The 18,521-nt window shown below is 39.5% G+C and overlaps 1 protein-coding gene across 1 annotated transcript in view; it reads left to right on the top strand.

Moving 5' to 3' along the window:
* Nucleotides 1-1,147: 1,147 nt before the first annotated feature.
* The window catches only part of eln (elastin), a 122,993-nt gene continuing 105,619 nt past the window's right edge, over nt 1,148-18,521 (top strand). Inside the window, exon 1 of the mRNA XM_033046078.1 lies at nt 1,148-1,471. Coding sequence (XP_032901969.1) covers nt 1,408-1,471 — 64 coding nt within the window. The 5' untranslated portion in view covers nt 1,148-1,407. The remainder of the gene's footprint in view (nt 1,472-18,521) is intronic.

Raw genomic sequence — 18,521 nt, 5'->3', positions numbered from 1 at the left:
AATTTCTGTAATGTTATATCAGAAAACAGGTTCGAGAAAATCTGCAACACGAGTAACATTGAAAGCTGGTCCACCCATTCTGAACCCAGATGGCCCCAGACTGCTTAAGGAAGGTAAACAAACTAATTTATTCCACTTAAAATGAATAATAAAATGCCTCACTAGGCTAAGAGCCAGGCGTATGATAAAGTATCAGGCCAACAAAGCGAGTAAAACGCTGCCAAATCGAAAAGGACATATTTGACATTACCAGCAGAACTAGTCAAAAGTCTGCAAACTGTGCTGTCCTGGGGCTGTTTCGCTGACGTCATGCAGGAAATGTCGGCATTTACTGTAGCCATGCATATTTCACCTGAAAAATATTCATGTTTCTTACCGCTTTTTCTTAAATGGAATTATGTAAAATGTATTTCTATGTTCACTTCATCATTGTATCTTAATATTTGTCGATGTACCTCGTTCAATTTAAATAAATATGTTTAGAGTCAGTTGAGATTGAGTTAGTCTAATATATATATATATATATATATATATATATAAATTTATATATTATTTACATATTTAATATATATACACATACACATATCCATACGGATATATATATATATATATATATATATACATATCCATCCATCCATCCCCATGTGCAAAAATGTTTTGACCTGGATATATTTCTGATTATGAAAAAGGCTGAATTATAACCTAAATGTCCGATATCCTTAATTTATAGTTTTACTTTACACCTTATATGCGATTCTTTCCCTTTTAGTGCATCCGCATATATTTTGTCTATATCAAATTGCTCCAATAGAACGGTTTAATTATATTTATACCTAAAGTAAGCATTTTCCAGTTGTAGTTTGTTATTGTTGCAAGTAACATCCATATAATTGTCTGTCTGAGTAAGTTGATATCATGTTCCGCGGCCCCAGAAATGCATGTTTTGTTAAAATGGTGACTGATACTTTTCTTCAGCAAGCATGCCTAACAACTGTCTGTTTACGGAGTTTTCTGTGGACGCACAGAGGAAAAGTGAGTTAATACACATGCTACAAATTAGCATGTCTCTTTTCCCCATATTGTGCCCATACTGCGCTATTCGAACTGCCGTATCTGGCTGACTTGCTGTCCTTTTCTTCTGTAATAGTTTCAGAACGCACGCAAACGACCTGGCAAGGAAAACAGACGCAATTGCCGAGATTCTGGCAAGGGCTCTGCAATGTTGGCAGGAATGGCTAGAGAAAAAAAAAGCGCAGGGGAGAAAAGTCAACTGGCTACTTGGACGGAGCCGGGACCCTCACTAATTACGTATTGTCCACATCCGTCTCTTACAAGTGGCAATTAGGGTCAAGTGAATAAAAGCGCTTGGACTTGGAGAGCGTTAGTATTTTTGGAGTGCCCGACAAGATGGCTCTGTGGCTCGTCCAGGGATACCTGCTTCTGAGTCTCATCAAATCGTCTCTGCAAGGAGGTGAGTGCACGATGTCATATCATTTACTGCTTCTGATACAATGTATATTACGATGGAGATCTGTCTTATGTTATTATTAAGGAATTACATTAGGCACTAGCCTTCATGCATCAGCTTCATGGAATTTTGTATAACTTCTGAACTCTTTTAAAATTTAATTTCCATTCTTAACATGTGCGTGTCATTTGCTTCGTTATACATTTCTGACTGTGACCCCCTTCTCGTCGAGTTTCCATCGAGTCTACCCGACCCTTTCTCTCTTATGATAGTGTAGTTGTTTATGTTCTATATTCAACATCAGTGTTAATGTGGGTATGTTTTCCTCTGGCTGTTTCGGCGTACGCCCGAACTACTTGTCAAAGATCTTCGGCATTAAGGAACAGTTGGAGAGAAATTTATGACCGAAGAATCTGTCTGGAAAAAGTCAATTTAAACAGCGATCTGTTTTTATAGTTTTAAACAACCCTTGGAAAAACAGACACTGTTTAATTTTTATTTAAGATGAATTTCATTTTATATGCGTGCAAATGTAAAGGCTACTGGGTCCATGCCTTCTCACTTATGTTTTTGTAATAGAAAACCATGGATATAAATTGAGTCTCTGTATCAAGCTGAGCAATGCGGTTTCCGTAACTGCAGTGCACGGTTCCAATCCAAGGAGAGAATCCACAAGCGTTTACAACCAGTAATTGAATTCACTGGCAAAACACGAATATCTTGCCAAAAATCTTGGCGTGAAATGGAAGGCATTAAGTTCTCACTTTTTCTCATCCGTATATTGTGCACAACTCGAAGCAGTCTTGTTCAGTATGAGGTTTCTGATCATTTATCTCACGCACAAGACTACTTTAATGAGAAATGAGCACACGAGACCAACCTGTCACTGGTACACATGTCCCAAACGTGTCATCTGGAGGACGTAGAATACCCATTCCCTACATCAGAGTTTGATTATGGCTAGAACTTGTAATCTTAACTCCATCTCAGGAAAATTACAGGACGGCATTCGGCCCGTCAATTCCATGTCGTCTTCCAGAGGAACATTTCATAATTAGTGAATATTTAAGTATTGTTTCCCAGAGATCACAATCAATATATCGAAGGCAAAGGCTTGCATCACCTCCAGTTTAAATTCCATTTGGAATATTTTGGAGGACCAAGAAACCAAGAACCAAGAATCGCCATCAGCATGCAACCTCCATACTCATCTTTTCACCCTATTACATTTAAAACCTTTGCATAAAAACATTTAAACAGTGGACAAATGAACAAAGTGTGATGACCAGCAGCCGTAATATTAGTCTGGCCAGAGATATAACACACTTCCCCGAAAGTGAGAACTGCTTATGCTCACTCAGAAATTAGGCTGCAGATCAACACAAATATCCCCCCCCCCCCCCCATCCCCCCCGGTACCAGTCATGTTGGCGAAAACATCGTTTCATAATAAAACGGACAACCTTGGCCTAACTAATAGTTTTATGATGGCTAGAAAGAGGGAAACTATCCCAACACTGACAAATAAAACTAAACATAAATGTATGAAGGTATCATGTGCATCTTTCATCGGAACGTCGTGTAAAAGATGAGCACTTATTTCCAAACGATGTCAATCACCAATTTCTGGCTTCATTTCTTGACTGATTCAAATTGGGAAAACGAGCAGATTTCTAATGTTGGCTCAACGTTTTCTGCAAGGTTAGTACACGCGTGGAAGACGATCAACAGATTAGAGAGAAATCTATTCAGATTTGGGGTGCAATCCCTGATCATGCCTCGCTCAAAAATAGTGCATGGAACAGCGCTGAAGTGTGGTTTCTTTGCAAATCAGTCTACTTCAAAACGTAAGGCAAAAGAGTGACAGGTCTAGGAAAAGAACTGCCTCTTTTAGGTAATCTAATTAATAATTTGAATTCAACCGTATATTGATATTTTGAAGGCAAATTGGCAGACAAATTTAGTACAGGGTTATTCATGGTTTTTTTTTTAAAGTATTACGGTAAAACTAAACTTTAAACAATAAAAGATGTCTGTGGAAGAAAAAACAATCTGGTTGCTGCTTAATACTTTACACAGGGAGTCTTCATCTCAAACGATACAGCGAAACATCGACGGTCATGGATGATATTTTGGGGAACAGAGACATTTATTAGTTGCAAACGTCCAAATCTGCCCAAGTTTTCCTAAAAGCCATTGCACCGTTTCACCTCTGCCGAAATATCGTTATTCGCAACTAATACGTGTGGATATGGATGAGCTTTGAAACGAGCCTCACAAAACTCGTTCTGACTGCAGATGCAATACATACAGTACTTAATCATACAGAACTATGCAGTGACCGACGTACAATGGTCTTAACGTAACAGGAAGCGGGAAATAGCGCCACTCTGTGAATTGTTTTGTGTGTGTGGGAAATTCTGACGGCTCCGTTCCAAAACTGGCGCGCCACTAGATTTCGTTTGAGCCAACAAAGTTGAACAAATCCCAACTTTTATGTCCCGCAGCGTTCAAGTGCTATGTTTGTGCGGTGTGTAGACTTTTATTAATTGCACAGTAAATCATAAGGACTTTGTTGCACGAACAGGACACAAGGTACTGTTTCCAAGAATCCATTTACAGGGAATTTTCAAATGACAATAAACATTCTATGTAATCGCGTAAATGCGTTAATTCTGACTTGCCTTTGCAAAAAACGGTAAAAGTAATGCTGCAGATGTTTGGCATTTTGACCATATATAAGGCTTATTGTTCTTAAAACGTTCCCACAACAGTTTATTAGATAGAAGATTAAACGGAAAATAAATTTGCGTTTAATCTTTGCATTTCGGCTTGGTGTCGTCCAAGTTTCCAATTTTCTTAATAAGGATGATATTTAAATTTAATTTGAACCCATCCCCTGTTCGACACGGCCAACTGGGACAAATTAGCATTAATAGTGCAAGGATGAAAGGCGTCTAAAATCGTATTGAAATAAATAAGAACTTGCCAGGAGGCTATGAAGTGCTAATTGGATATGTGACTTAAATTGATTATAACTATCTATGTGCCAACGAGAACAGTGTTAGGTGGCTGGAGACATGTATGCCAGGGACATGTATGCCAGTACTGGAAAGAAAGGTACCTTTCACGGAATATGAGAGGGTCAAGAGTGTTTTATTGTCATATGTCCCAGATAGAACAATGACACTCGCTGCAGCATAACAGAATATGTAAACATAGTACACCCTAAACAATATGTAAACAATATGATAAGCCAGAGAAAATAAAAAGTTCAGTGTGTGTGAATATACACATCTCACAAGTACACACACACATACTCAAAAAACAAACAATAGTAGTGCAATAATAATAGTCTATTGTAGTTCAGAGCTTATTTGAGGTTGTAATGTTTAATAGTAGGGAAGAAGCTGTTCTTCTGTAAAGAATACTAACAAAATGATAAGAAGGAACTGTATTGCTGGGATGGTTATTAGCTAAACTGGGCTGGAAAGGATGAAAAGACTGGTCATCACTTTGAACAAGACTTCAAACTAGGGAAGGTAAATAATCTTAATAATAATTCTGAAATAAAGGGAATGATTTAAATATATCACCAGAAAGTCTTCGTAAATAAAGGCTAAACTAACAATGTAAATTCGGATGGAAGAAAGAAAGACTTGAGAAAATCATTAAAGCACCTCCAGTGCATTAACAAAAATAAATAATTTTTGGTCAAGCTGTAAGTATAGAGACAAATCTGAAGAAATTGAGATGTAAATTTGATTTGGTGGGATGATGTAACTACTAAGAAATAGCTCCAAGACCATCACTATATTTATAAAGTCTGGGAAAGATAAGGATTAATAATGATGGTTTGGGTATAAACGTTGGCAACTAAATATGAGTGCAAAATAATATTGGGAAAGGATATAGTTCATAGGTTCTAGCAGCAGAATTAAGCCATTCAGCCAATCTAGTCTACTCTGCTATTCAATCATGGCTGATCTATCTTTCCCGCTCAACCACATTCTCTTGCCATCACCCGATAAACCCTGACACCCTTACTAATCAAGAATTTGTCAATTTCCGCCTTAAAAATATCCATTGACTTGGCCATCATAGCCGTCTGGCACAATGAATTCCACAGATTCACCACCCTCTGACTAAAGAAATTCCTTCTTTATGAAATAGTCAGATATGAGATAATGAGAATAGTAAAGAAATAGAAAATAATTTACAATGGAAGTTTTGTATAGGCCTTCTGTTAGTAGCTATGAAATGTTATAATCAATAAATATTGAAATTATAAATGCATGCATTAAGGACAGATTGGTTTATTTGGGTTAAATAGGTGAATTTGCATTTTAATTATGATTAATTTCTTGAATGCGTTTGGTTTCCTGCAACAGTTTATACTAAAGCCAATAAATGAAAGCCTTATTCTAATTAGGAATGAGTCAGCAGTTAAGTCTGTGTATGTGTGAACATTTTATCCAATGGCAATTATAATATAGAATTATAATTCAATCTGAAGAAGGGTTTCGGCCCGAAACGTCGCCTATTTCCTTCGCTCCATAAATGCTGCTGCACCCGCTGAGTTTCTCCAGCATTTTTGTGTACCTTCGATCTTCCAGCATCTGCAATTCCTTCTTGAACGCAATTATAATACAATTGAGTTCAATTATAATGTTTGAAAGGGGGAAGTGTTACCCCTTATTAGGGTTCCAAAATTGTGTACGGCTGATTTTGTATAATCAGACGGATAATTAAAATAAAATAAAATAATTGAATGTGGTAGAGAACCTATTTAAGAGCCCCACTTACCAAAACAATTGAGAACTGCAAGATGTTAGGGGTAATATATGAAACAAAAAGCAAATAAAAATGCAACACTGTAAAAGATAAAATGTGCAAACGGGACATGTAAAGACATTTGGAAAGAATGTCAAAATCAGCACAATTTGTACATTTTCAGGACCGTGGGTGAGCAACAACAATGTTAAATGATGACAGTGTCATAGTAACTGAAAATAAGGAAACGATGAATGCGATGAACACAACTTTACATGTATACAGTGAAAGAATAGCTTAAAATATCAGATTTCTTATAACATGATCAAGTTCAATATAATGTATGAAAACAGTCATCAATGTTCTAATCATAATCATGTTCTTACTTTATTAGCCAAGTATGTTTTGCAACATACGAGGAATTTCATTTGCCATTCGGTCATACCAATAAAAAGCAACAGAACTCACAAAATACATTTTAACATAAACATCCACCACAGTGACTCCTCCACATTCCTCACTGTGATGGAAGGCAAAAAAAAAAAGTTCAATCTCTTCTGAAGAAGGGTCCTGACCTGAAACATCTACATTTGGACATGACCGATTTTATGTAATGAGACAGAGACTGGCCACTGTAAATTACCCAAGGGAAGTAAAATCCCATGAACAGTAATGTATATAAAGTTTGGTAGTATTTGATGGAAGGGCTTACTGGGTTGGACTGATAAGTGGCAATAATATTTGAGCAACGCATGATTTATCCTAGGGAGGGATCATCATTGATCAGAAGATTGTTAACTGGATCACTAATATAAAAACTTGTGAAATTCTGCTATTGATATCTCAATGGATTGGTCAATCCTCCAAATTCCTGGTTGGATTACACTTGTCTTGTGAAGAGTTCTGGACACTGCATCATAGGAAGTGTATATTGCCTAAGAAGGGAGCGTGACATTGAGCTATTAGAATATTATTTTGACTCACAAGAATTTGATGATACGTTTTCAAAATATTAAAAGAAGCAAATAGATAGACACAAAATGCTGGAGTAACTCAGCGGGGGTCAGGCACCATCTCTGGAGAGAATGGATAGAGATGTTTCAGGCCAGGACCCTTTAGTGTGTATAGGCTGCCCAAGTGAAATATGAGGTGCTGTTCCTCCAGTTTGCTTGTAGTCTCATTCTAGCAAAGAAGGAGACTACAAGTTGGGGGGGGGGGGGGGGGGGGGGGGGGGGGGGAGGAAAGTGCTGGAAAAGCCTGTGTGTGAGAACCGTTTTTTGCCTTTTAAAAAAAAAACTTGAATCATCAATAACTTGTGAAATATAGGATGAAATCTTAAGTGAACCTGATTATTGCATGGAGGGGAAAAATGTGAGTCAGAGTGTGTAAACATTTAAACACTAGCGTTTTGACGAAGTTAGAAAAACATACACACACACAAACACACACACACATGTATATATACATATAAGGTGAGACTTTTATAGGTATATAGATGTAATATCCCCTTATAATGGAAGGGAACAAACACTCGGTAGGTCAGATAGCATAAGCAGAAAGAGAAAATGTGTTAACATTTCAGGTCTGATATTAGCTTATTATTATTCAGGGTCAAGTCACCGCAAATAAATATATTGATTTAAATCTTTTTATTTGAATTTCACAGCAATTTGCATACATACAATGATAACAGACAGTGACAGTCAAGGCATAATTGTGCAACAGTATGTAAGCGACCCTCAAAGCCCTTACCCTTACCCACCTTCAACCCACCCGAATCAGGTCGGAACCAAACGGGGACAAACAACACTCACATACATACACATCCACACAAATATGGTAAGATAAACAAAACAAAAAGTACTTATCACTAATAACAGTAAGTAAGTAATTAAATAAATAAGTGTGGGGAGGGTTAAGGGGAGAGCAGCTGCAGTAGAGCAGAACAATGGTGGAGAGCACTCAGTCCTCTTCCGAGTCCGGGGACGAGTTGAGAGAGTTAACAAGTTCCAAGAAAGGGTTCCATGTATCTAAGAATGTCTTGGTAGAGCCTTTGAGAGAGAACCTAAGTTTTTCAAGCTTTAAATTGTAAAGCACCTCCTTAACCCAGCGGGCGTGTGTCGGGGGACAGATGAGCCTCCAGTTAAGCAAGATCAGTCTCCGGGCTAACAAGGTTGTAAAAGCTAGAACCCGTTTCACCGCAACAGAGAGGTTGGTGTTGGGAGGGGTACCGAAAATGGTTGACAGTGGGTTTGGAGGAATAGTCCGCAAATAAATATATTATTTATATCGAGACCTTTCTTCAGACTCATCTTGTATGTATGTCTGAAGACGGGTCTTGACCCGAAACGTCACCTATTCCTTTGCTCCATAGATGCTGTCTCACCCGTTGAGTTTCTCCAGCATTTTTGTCTGCCTCATACAATGTCAGATCTCTAAGCAAATTGGTAAAATCTGCAAATTGCCAATTATCTGTAAAGGTTGTTAACTCCTTTATTTAAAGTAGGAAAATAATTCTCCCTGCTACTAGATGTAAGACAATAAATTGTGATGTCTAATGATTTCAGTTCTAGGTAATTTATCACACACATGGAATGGATCTAATACATTGTCCAGAATCTCATTTACATTTTAAGTGGCCAATGAATCCAGCAAGCCTCATATTTTTGGGCCATGGGAGGAAACAGGAGTATCTGAAGGAAACTCACTTGGTCGTAAGGAAAATGCACATATTCCATGCTATCCAGTCAGGTTAGATTATTGATGAATCCATTCAATCTATAAACAAGTAGAAAAGTGCAGAAAGAAAAATACCAGAGTGTAGAGTATAAGATTACAGCGTTATACCGTTACAGCTACGGAAAAAGTGCAAATAAAAATCATTTCAAGGACCGTAACAAGGTAGTTTGGAAATCGAGACTACATCATTTTAGATTCAGGGTTGATTGCAGCCATGAAGCAGCAGCTCTCTCTACTAGCTATATTGATGTGCCAGCCTGGTACAACTCTTTCCCCTTGAGATTAATTGCAATGCAATAAAATCTATATTTTTCCAAATGTTTTATTTGCCATAGCCAGCTCAAATTATTTTGTGCATTTTTCTTTCACTGAATGCATTTTTAAGACCATGTACTATCCTGAAAATCCCATGGCTTGGGCATTTATTTGTTCTGTTGTGCATTATCACAACTGACACTCACTGCACATCTGTCTATTATCTCATCTGAGTGGTATTGCTTTGTGTTTTAATGTTCCCATTCAGGTACAGAACAAAATTACATAATTTCCCCCAATATCAAGCACTTCTATAATGCCAGGCCTTAAACTTCCATAATGCCAGGCCTTAAACTTCCATAATGCCAGGTCTTAAGAAATATCTCTCTAACACACTGGCAAATTCACAGAGAGTGAAGTAACAGTAGTGTGCGTATTTTTAACACCAGTGGTTAAATTACTGAACAAGTGATTCGCGACTAGAGACAGTGAGAGAAACGTTATTTCTAACCATGACTGCTGTGGAATTTAAATTCAGTTAAAACTAATCAAGCAATAGTGATTACAAAACAATTGCTTCATAAGTCTGGATAGCTGTCATCTCTTGGGGATTAAACCTCTTATCCTTAAACTGTGACCCCTTGTTCTGGACTTCCCCAACATCAGGAACAATCTTCCTGCATCTAGCCTGTCCAACCTCTTAAGAATTTTGTAAGTTTCTATAAGATCCCCCCTCAATCTAAATTCTGGTGATTTACCCATGGAAGTTACCCATTTACCCATAGTCTTAAACTTCTGAGGAAGAAGAGGCATTGATGAGCTTTCTTTGTAATTACATCAATGTACTGAGTCCAGGACAGATAGAACAATACAGCATGAGCAGGTCCTTTGTCAAAATGTCTGTGGCGAACATGATATCGCAACCAACTGTTATCTGCCTACACTATAATCCATATCCATTAATTCCCTGCTTATTCATGTGCCTATTCAAAATTTCTTAAATGCTACTGTCACTTCTGCCACAACCACCACCCCCAGCAGTGTGTAACAAGTAATGACCACTGTGTATGTGTTTGCATGCATGGATTAATGTGCGCAAAGAAAATGCCCCTAAACATCTCCTTTAAGCTTTGCTCATCTCACCCTAATGTTATGCCCTCTAGTATTTTGATTTTTCCGTCTGGGGAAAAGGTTTTGACTGTCTACCCTATCTATGCCTCTCATAATTTTACAAACTTCTATTGGGCCTCCCCACAATGTCTGGCATTCCATTCAAAACAATCCAACCTCTCCCTGTAGGTAATAAGCCCAATCCAGGTAATTCTCTGCAACCTTTCCAAAGCCTTCACACCCTTCCTGTAATGGGACCACCAGAAATGTGCATGCCCAGGAACTTGAAGCTGTTAACTTTGTCCACCACCATCATGCTGATGATGACAGGTTAATGGACCCTTGGCTTTTCTTTCCTAAGGACAACAATCAGCTCATTGAACTTGCTCACAGTGAGAGCAATATTGTTGCTCTGGCACCACCCAGACAGATTATTGATCTCCCTCTATGACTTATGATTACCTGCTATTAAACATACTGTTTATGCTTCTCTGGATAACTCGTATTGGAATATTTTCATAACAAGGTTCTTGCAGATGGACCGAGATAGTGAGCACACTGTCATTAAATGCAAGTGTTGAGGAAGTTCGCATCCATGCTTTCATGGGAGGTCCAATAGAATCTGGAGACCAAGCAGATGTTTGCGAGGGTTTGGCTCCAATCCCCTCACACTCCACCAACTGGAGCAAGTGACAATACAGGTACAAGTGAAAGCTATTCAGAGACTCAATGCATACATGCATTGCACACCTGGTACAATTAAATATCTTATCTTCGCCATGTGGCTGCTGCTTCATACAAAACAAACCATGCAGCAAGTTTATGTTCTTATGGAGCATTGTGAGCAAAGTTCTGCTCTGACTGTACAGAGGCCGACCTCCAAGGGGAATAAAGAAAATAGGGGCTGACATCTGTGCTTCAGAGTAAGACAGCTGGATCAGGTTTAGACTTCATAGACTAAAATATTGCAGCACTCTGAGCTCTATTTAATTCAACCCAGAGAGTGGTGAATCTGTGGAATTCTCTGCCACAGAAGTTAGTTGAGGCCAGTTAGACATAGAAACATAGAAATTAGGTGCAGGAGTAGGCCATTCGGCCCTTCGAGCCTGCACCGCCATTCAATATGATCATGGCTGATCATCCAACTCAGTATCCCGTACCTGCCTTCTCTCCATACCGTCTGATCCCCTTAGCCACAAGGGCCACATCTAACTCCCTCTTAAATATAGCCAATGAACTGGCCTCGACTACCCTCTGTGGCAGGGAGTTCCAGACATTCACCACTCTCTGTGTGAAAAAAGTTCTTCTCATCTCGGTTTTAAAGGATTTCCCCCTTATCCTTAAGCTGTGACCCCTTGTCCTGGACTTCCCCAACATCGGGAGCAATCTTCCTGCATCTAGCCTGTCCAACCCCTTAAGAATTTTATAAGTTTCTATAAGATCCCCTCTCAATCTCCTAAATTCTAGAGAGTATAAACCAAGTCTATCCAGTCTTTCTTCATAAGACAGTCCTGACATCCCAGGAATCAGTCTGGTGAACCTTCTCTGCACTCCCTCTATGGCAATAATGTCCTTCCTCAGATTTGGAGACCAAAACTGTATGCAATACTCCAGGTGTGGTCTCAATATAGTTAATTGGCTATATTTAAGAGGGAGTTAGATGTGGCCCTTGTGACTAAAGGGATCAGGGGGTATGGAGAGAAGGCAGGTATGGGATACTGAGTTGGATGATCAGCCATGACCATATTGAATGGCGGTGCAGGCTCAAAGGGCCAAATGGCCTACTCCTGCACCTAATTTCTATGTTTCTATGTTTCTAACCCGACCTTCGAATATGTTACTTGATAGATGGGTTCAGCACATTGATGACTGCCTTCATGTAGGCACCAGGTCATCTGGCATCATGCCCCTCATACTTGTCCTCAGTCACCAGGAATGGAGTACTAACCCTGTAAGTGACTAATGGTATCCTTTAATGGTTGAGCATTGGTAACCTCGTTCAACAATCCTTATTATTTGGGATTTACCCCTCAGCTGTCACTTCTTTAGACTTCTCGTCCACTCTTTGCAGGTCTTCAGCCTCCAGATCTCATTCTAGTATATGCTACTGCATATGCATCAGGAGATTAAGCAGCATGCAGCACACAATAAAGTGTGTGCACTTGCTTGGAGTATATGGCAGAGAACATCCAGACAGAAGAAGACACCAAATCCATATTTTGAGGAGTTATCGAGGAATTCTGGTGCCCACAATGGTATCATTATAGCAATTGTGTTTAGGAATCACACAGAAATGATAAGCCAGCCAATGAATGTTGCCTTTGTCCTCCATTATCCATCACCCGCTGTATATGTCTGGCAAATTACTCTCCTTTGCAGTAAATATATAGAGAATCTAGAATTGATCATGAAGGAGAGCTCTTAATGACCTGGCATTTGGATGCTGAATTTATGGTGAGGTGAATTCAGTTAATGACTGCCTGCCATTGTGGAAAGCCAATCGCATTGCCTGAATTAACAACTGGTCCCCATAAAAATCAATGTCACCACTCAGAACTGTACGTATCTGTGATCTCTCTGACGCAGTGTTACATCCAAAGGCCCCAATCTATGTTAAAACAAGAAATGGATATCAAATGCTTTGGGAATGATGTTAGGAAATGTTTTGTCATTCTAGATAAGAAGGGCATTGAAGTGCCTGTGCTAGTTACACAATGGATTCCATGTCTAATGTTCTGATAAATATTATCCTTTTAAGTCATGTACAAAAATTGTTTTTGTGCATTGAAACTGGGTGCAAATATATTCGGTTTCTTTCTCTGTCGTCTGTCATGGTACTTTAGAAGCACCTTTCACATATGTAAAAAAAAAATAGAGGGAAGAGTAAATGTACCGAGAAAGAGTACAAGAAGAAATACCCTAGAGATGTCATGTATCTTCCCATAAAGTTTATTTCAAGGACAAAACTTTTTTTCCTCTAATTTGTAATTTTTTGGCAGGTACTTAGCTAAGAAATTCCAAGATTTTCTACAGATTCCTGTTTTGGGTTGATAAGTTTGAGATATTCTTGTTGTAAGTTCCATCCATTCTGAGCCATATAAATTTGCCCCATCTTGAGCCAACGCCATTGAATCTGTGGAGGAAAACCTGAGTCAAGGTTTCCTGACGTATGTCAAGTACCAAAATGCTGTTCTAGTAGCTGATACAATGTCATAACAAACTGCAGAATTTAGAAAACATGGCTTGTGTTTGTGTTTGAGAAGCAGTTTGGGATTTCAGCAGTTACAGATGTAAATAATTAAACTGACAATACTGACATTGTTACAGGAATAGCAGTAACCCAATCAGCTCCTGGAGCCAAACCCCTATTCAATTTATTTTATTAGCCATTTGTCTGCTTTTGTTTAAGTGAACATAGCTCAATAGTTTTTCACTTTATTATGTACATGCTATTGTTGGAACATGAATGGCTTAGCTTGTGGTGTGGCTGGTCCCATAGCTTTTACTGTACCCAGTACACAGTTATTTTCCAATATTATGTGGTTAATTAAATTAGCTGGTGTCTGGTTTCCGTAATGGGAGCGTTATAGATATTATTAATGTTCTCTCCTTAAGGCCAGGGGTCTTTGTCTGTTTCTTCTTGAGTAGAAACCAGGGTTACAGATTGTCCAAAAGTTGCATTGTGCTGGCTCCCCAGGTAAACTTGGCGCTCTTCATGAATCACAAAGGCTGTCCATTCAGATGGACAAATGGACTCGCTGTCCATTCAGCTTGCTTGTGGTTTTGTTTATTCAATCAAGGGATGTGAGCTTTGCAGGCTGAGCCAGCATAGAATTGTCCATCCCTAATTTCCCTTGAGAAGGTATTGCTGAACTGCCTTCTTGAACCATTGCAATCGTTGAGGATTGGGTATACTCACAGTGTTGATAGGAAAGGAATTACAGAATTTTGGCCCAGTGATATATATATATATAAGCAAGGATGGTGTGTGGCTTTCAGGGCAACACATTGTAGTGTTCCAATGCTTTTGCTGCCTTTTGTTCTTATAGATAGCAGAGGTTGTGGGTTTGATAGATGATGTTCAAGGAGTCATGGTGAGTTAATTCAGTGTATCCTTTGGATGGTGCAAACTGCTGCAATTGTGCATCGGTAGTGCATGGCTGTAGGTGGGATGCATCAAGCAAGCTGCTATTTGATCTGCTGTAGAGCATCTTGAATGTTTTTGAAGCTGTACTCGTTCGGAATAAGTTGTTAATGAAAGCCTTGAGAACATTCATAATGAGGGAATTCAGTATTGATAATGCTTTTGAATGTCAGAGGATGAGACCTGCATTTTTCTTGCTGGAGATATTCTTTGTCTGAAACTTGTGTGGCATAAATGTTACTTGCCACCTATCAGCCCAGGTCTGGATATTGTTCAGGCTTGCCAGTTTTTGGATATGGATTGCTACAATATCTGAGGAGTTCTGAATGGTGCTAAAGATTGCACAATCATCAATAAGCATCTCTACTGCTGATTGAACGATTGAAGGAAGTTCATTGATGAAGTAGCTAAACATCATTCTGTCAGAACACACTCAAGTAGGTAGAGTTGCAAAACAAGGCATATGGAATGTTTGTCTTCATTGGTGGGGACATTGAGTATATGAGTCAGGAAATCATGATGCAGCATTCTAGGACTTGGGTTAAGCCACGCTTGAAATACCGTGTGTCGTCACCCCATTACAGGAAGGATGTGGATGCTTTAAAGGGGTGTAGAGGGGGTTTGTCAGAACGATGCCTGCATTAGGAGGCAATAGCTACATGGAGAGGTTGCATAGACTAGGATTGTTTTCTCTGGAACACCAGAGGTTGCGGTGACCTGGTAAAAGCATATAAAATTATGAGAGGCATAGATGGGGTTGAAAGTCTGAACACTTCGTTTTGGCATTCTCAGGGTGAGATTACTGTGCCTAGAAACAGTGCCCTCCATAATGTTTGGGACAAAGACCCATCATTTATTTATTTGCCTCTGTACTCCACAATTTGAGATTTGTAATAGAAAAAAAAAATCACATGTGGTTAAAGTGCACATTATCAGATTTTAATAAAGGCCATTTTTATACATTTTGGTTTCACCATGTAGAAATTACAGCAGTGTTTATGCATAGTCCCCCCATTTTGGGCACCACAATGTTTGGGACACAGCAATGTCATGTAAATGAAAGTAGTCATGTTTAGTATTTTGTTGCATATCCTTTGCATGCAATGACTGCTTGAAGTCTGCGATTCATGGACATCACCAGTTGCTGGGTGTCTTCTCTGGTGGTGCTCTGCCAGGCCTGTATTGCAGCCACCTTTAGCTTATGTTTGTTTTGGGGGCTAGTCCCCTTCAGTGTTCTCTTCAGCATATAAAAGGCATGCTCAATTGGGTTCAGATCGGGTGATTGACTTGGCCACTGAAGAATTGACCATTTTTTAACTTTGAAAAACTCCTTTGTTGCTTTAGCAGTATGTTTGGGATTATTCTTGCTCAAGAATGAACTGCCGGCCAATGAGTTTTGAGGCATTTGTTTGAACTTCAGCAGATAGGATGTGTATACACTTCAGAACTCATTATGCTAATACCATCAGCAGTTGTATCATCAATGAAGATAAGCGAGCCAGTACCTTCAGCAGCACAAACATGCCCAGGCCATAACACCCCCACCACTTTGTTTCACAGATGAGGTGGTGTGCTTTGGATCTTGGCCAGTTCCCTCGCTCCTCCATACTTTACTCTTGCCATCACTCTGATATGTTAATCTTCATCTCACCTGTCCACAAGACCTTTTTCCAGAACTGTGGTTGCCCTTTTAAGTACTTCTTGGTAAACTGTAATCTGGCCATCCTATTTTTGCGGCTAACCAGTGGTTTGTATCTTGCAGTGTTGCCTCTGTATTTCTGTTCATGAAGTCTTCTGCGGGCAGTGGTCATTGACAAATGCACACCTGACTCACGAAGAGTGTTTCTGATCTGTCGGACAGGTGTTTGTGGATTTTTCTTTATAATAGAGAGAATTCTTCTGTCATCAGCCTTGGGCTTCCTTGGCCTGCCAGTCCCTTTGTGATTAGTAAGCTCACAAGTGCTCTCTTTCTTCTTAATGATGTTCCAAACAGTTGATTTTGGTAAGCCTGAGGTTTGGCTGATGTCTCTAACAGTTTTATTCTTGTTTCTCACTCACAATGGCTTTTTTTGACTTTCATTGGCACAACTTTGGTCCTCATGTTGATAAATAGCAATCAAAGTTTCCAAAGGTGATGGAAAGGCTGGAGGAAAGGCTCGGTGCTGAGAGCTCTCTTATTAATGCAGAGAGCATTAACAAGACAATTAAACACACCTGAGCAATTACAGATGCCTTTGAAGCCATGTGTCCCAAACCTTATGATGTCCTGAAATGTGGGGGACTATGTATAACCACACCTGTAATTTCTATATGGTGAAACCAAAATGTATAAAAATGTCCTTTCATAAAATCTGACAATGTGCAATTTAACCACATGTGATTTTTTTCTATTACAAATCTCAAATTGTGGAGTACAGTGGCAAAGAAATAAATGATGGGTCTTTGTCCCAACCATTATGGAGGGCACTGTATATGTGAATGGTACTAAATATAGCTCATCATTCTGCTGCATGCTATGCAATCATGCCTTCCAGAGGTCATAGACTTCGCCTGCTGCATGAAGGCCGCTGTAACAGGGGAAGAACATGACAGTGAATGGCATCAAGGGAAAGCTTCCTCTGGATGTGGTATCAGGACACACCACGCAACTTAAAGCCCCTGTCCCATTTAGGAAACCTGAACGGAAACCTGTGGAGACTTTTTGCCCCGCCCAAGGTTTCCGTGCGTTTCCCGGAGGTTGCAGGTAGTGGAAGCAGGTAGGGAGACTGACAAAAACCTCCGGGAACCTCATGGAAACCTTGGGTGGAGCGCAAAGTCTCCAGAAGTTTCCGTTCAAGTTTCCTAAGTGGGACAGGGGCATAAGATTACCTGTAGAATCAATCTCATTGGCTTAGTAGCAAAGGTCAAACATGGCTTCATCCAATATTAGACCTAGCTACAAAATTTCAAGTACCAAGTTACCTTGACAGCACTTGAGCCTATGACAAGGCAATTGATTTTGTAAAAGCCTTCAAGCTTCTATTGAGACTCGGAAAGTTTGGCAAATGACAAACATGTTCTATTATCTAGGGTAATACACCTAGTCTGAAGTTGAAGAATTTGTATCTTTTTTGTTTCAGTATAGGGGCTTTTGTTCCATGCTCACAATTTATATCAATGACATAGATGAGAAAACCAAATGTAATGCTTATAAGTTTGTCATAATACATATCCTATAAGTGGGAGGAGGATGCTGAAAGTCTGTAACTTTTTGCAATCTTCTTTGTTTCTGGCATTTGAGCTGACAAACCAGACCATGATGCAAACAGCCAATATGCTCTCTACTGTACTGTGCTATTTTCAAGAGAGAGTTGGATTTAGTTCTTGAGGCTAAAGGAATCAAGGGATATGGGGGAAAAGGAGCGAGATACTGATTTTAGATGATCAGCCATGATCATATTGAATGGTGGTGCTGGCTCGAAGGGCTGAATGACCTACTCCTGCACCTATTTTTCTGTGTTTCTATGTACACCTATAGAAGGTCAAGAGAGTATTTGTTGACATACAGTCTGTTCAATCTTCTAAGTAGAGGCATTGATTGGATTTCTTTATGATTGCATCAATGTGCTGGATCCAGGACAGATCTTCAAAGCTATGCACACCATGAATTTGAAGTTTTTGCCTCATCCTCCACTTCAGAGCAAAGTTCCCTTTTAGCCTTTTTGATGGCCTTATCAAGGTCATATCTGAACTTCTTGTATGACTCTGTGTTGCCAGACCAGCCCAAGATTTGGACTTCAGAAGAACGCTGACCTCCTCTTTCAATTTAGTTCAATCCAGACTTGGTGCCTTAAGGGCATGTCCCACTTTCACAACCTAATTCACGACCTTTTTATACTCGTGGACATTTTTCATCAGGCTAGAATAACGCCCCGACGTACTTGGTGCCACGAGTACCTATGACCAGCATCACCACCTACCTACGACCCACTTACGACCTCCTACGACCTTATGACGGCCATGCTACGAGTATGAGTCAAGGGCAAACTCGGCA

Source organism: Amblyraja radiata, chromosome 28 (genome assembly GCF_010909765.2).
Source record: "Amblyraja radiata isolate CabotCenter1 chromosome 28, sAmbRad1.1.pri, whole genome shotgun sequence".
Taxonomy (NCBI): domain Eukaryota; kingdom Metazoa; phylum Chordata; class Chondrichthyes; order Rajiformes; family Rajidae; genus Amblyraja; species Amblyraja radiata.
Note: the sequence above shows the minus strand (reverse complement) of the source record. Positions and strands in the feature narration are given on the sequence as shown.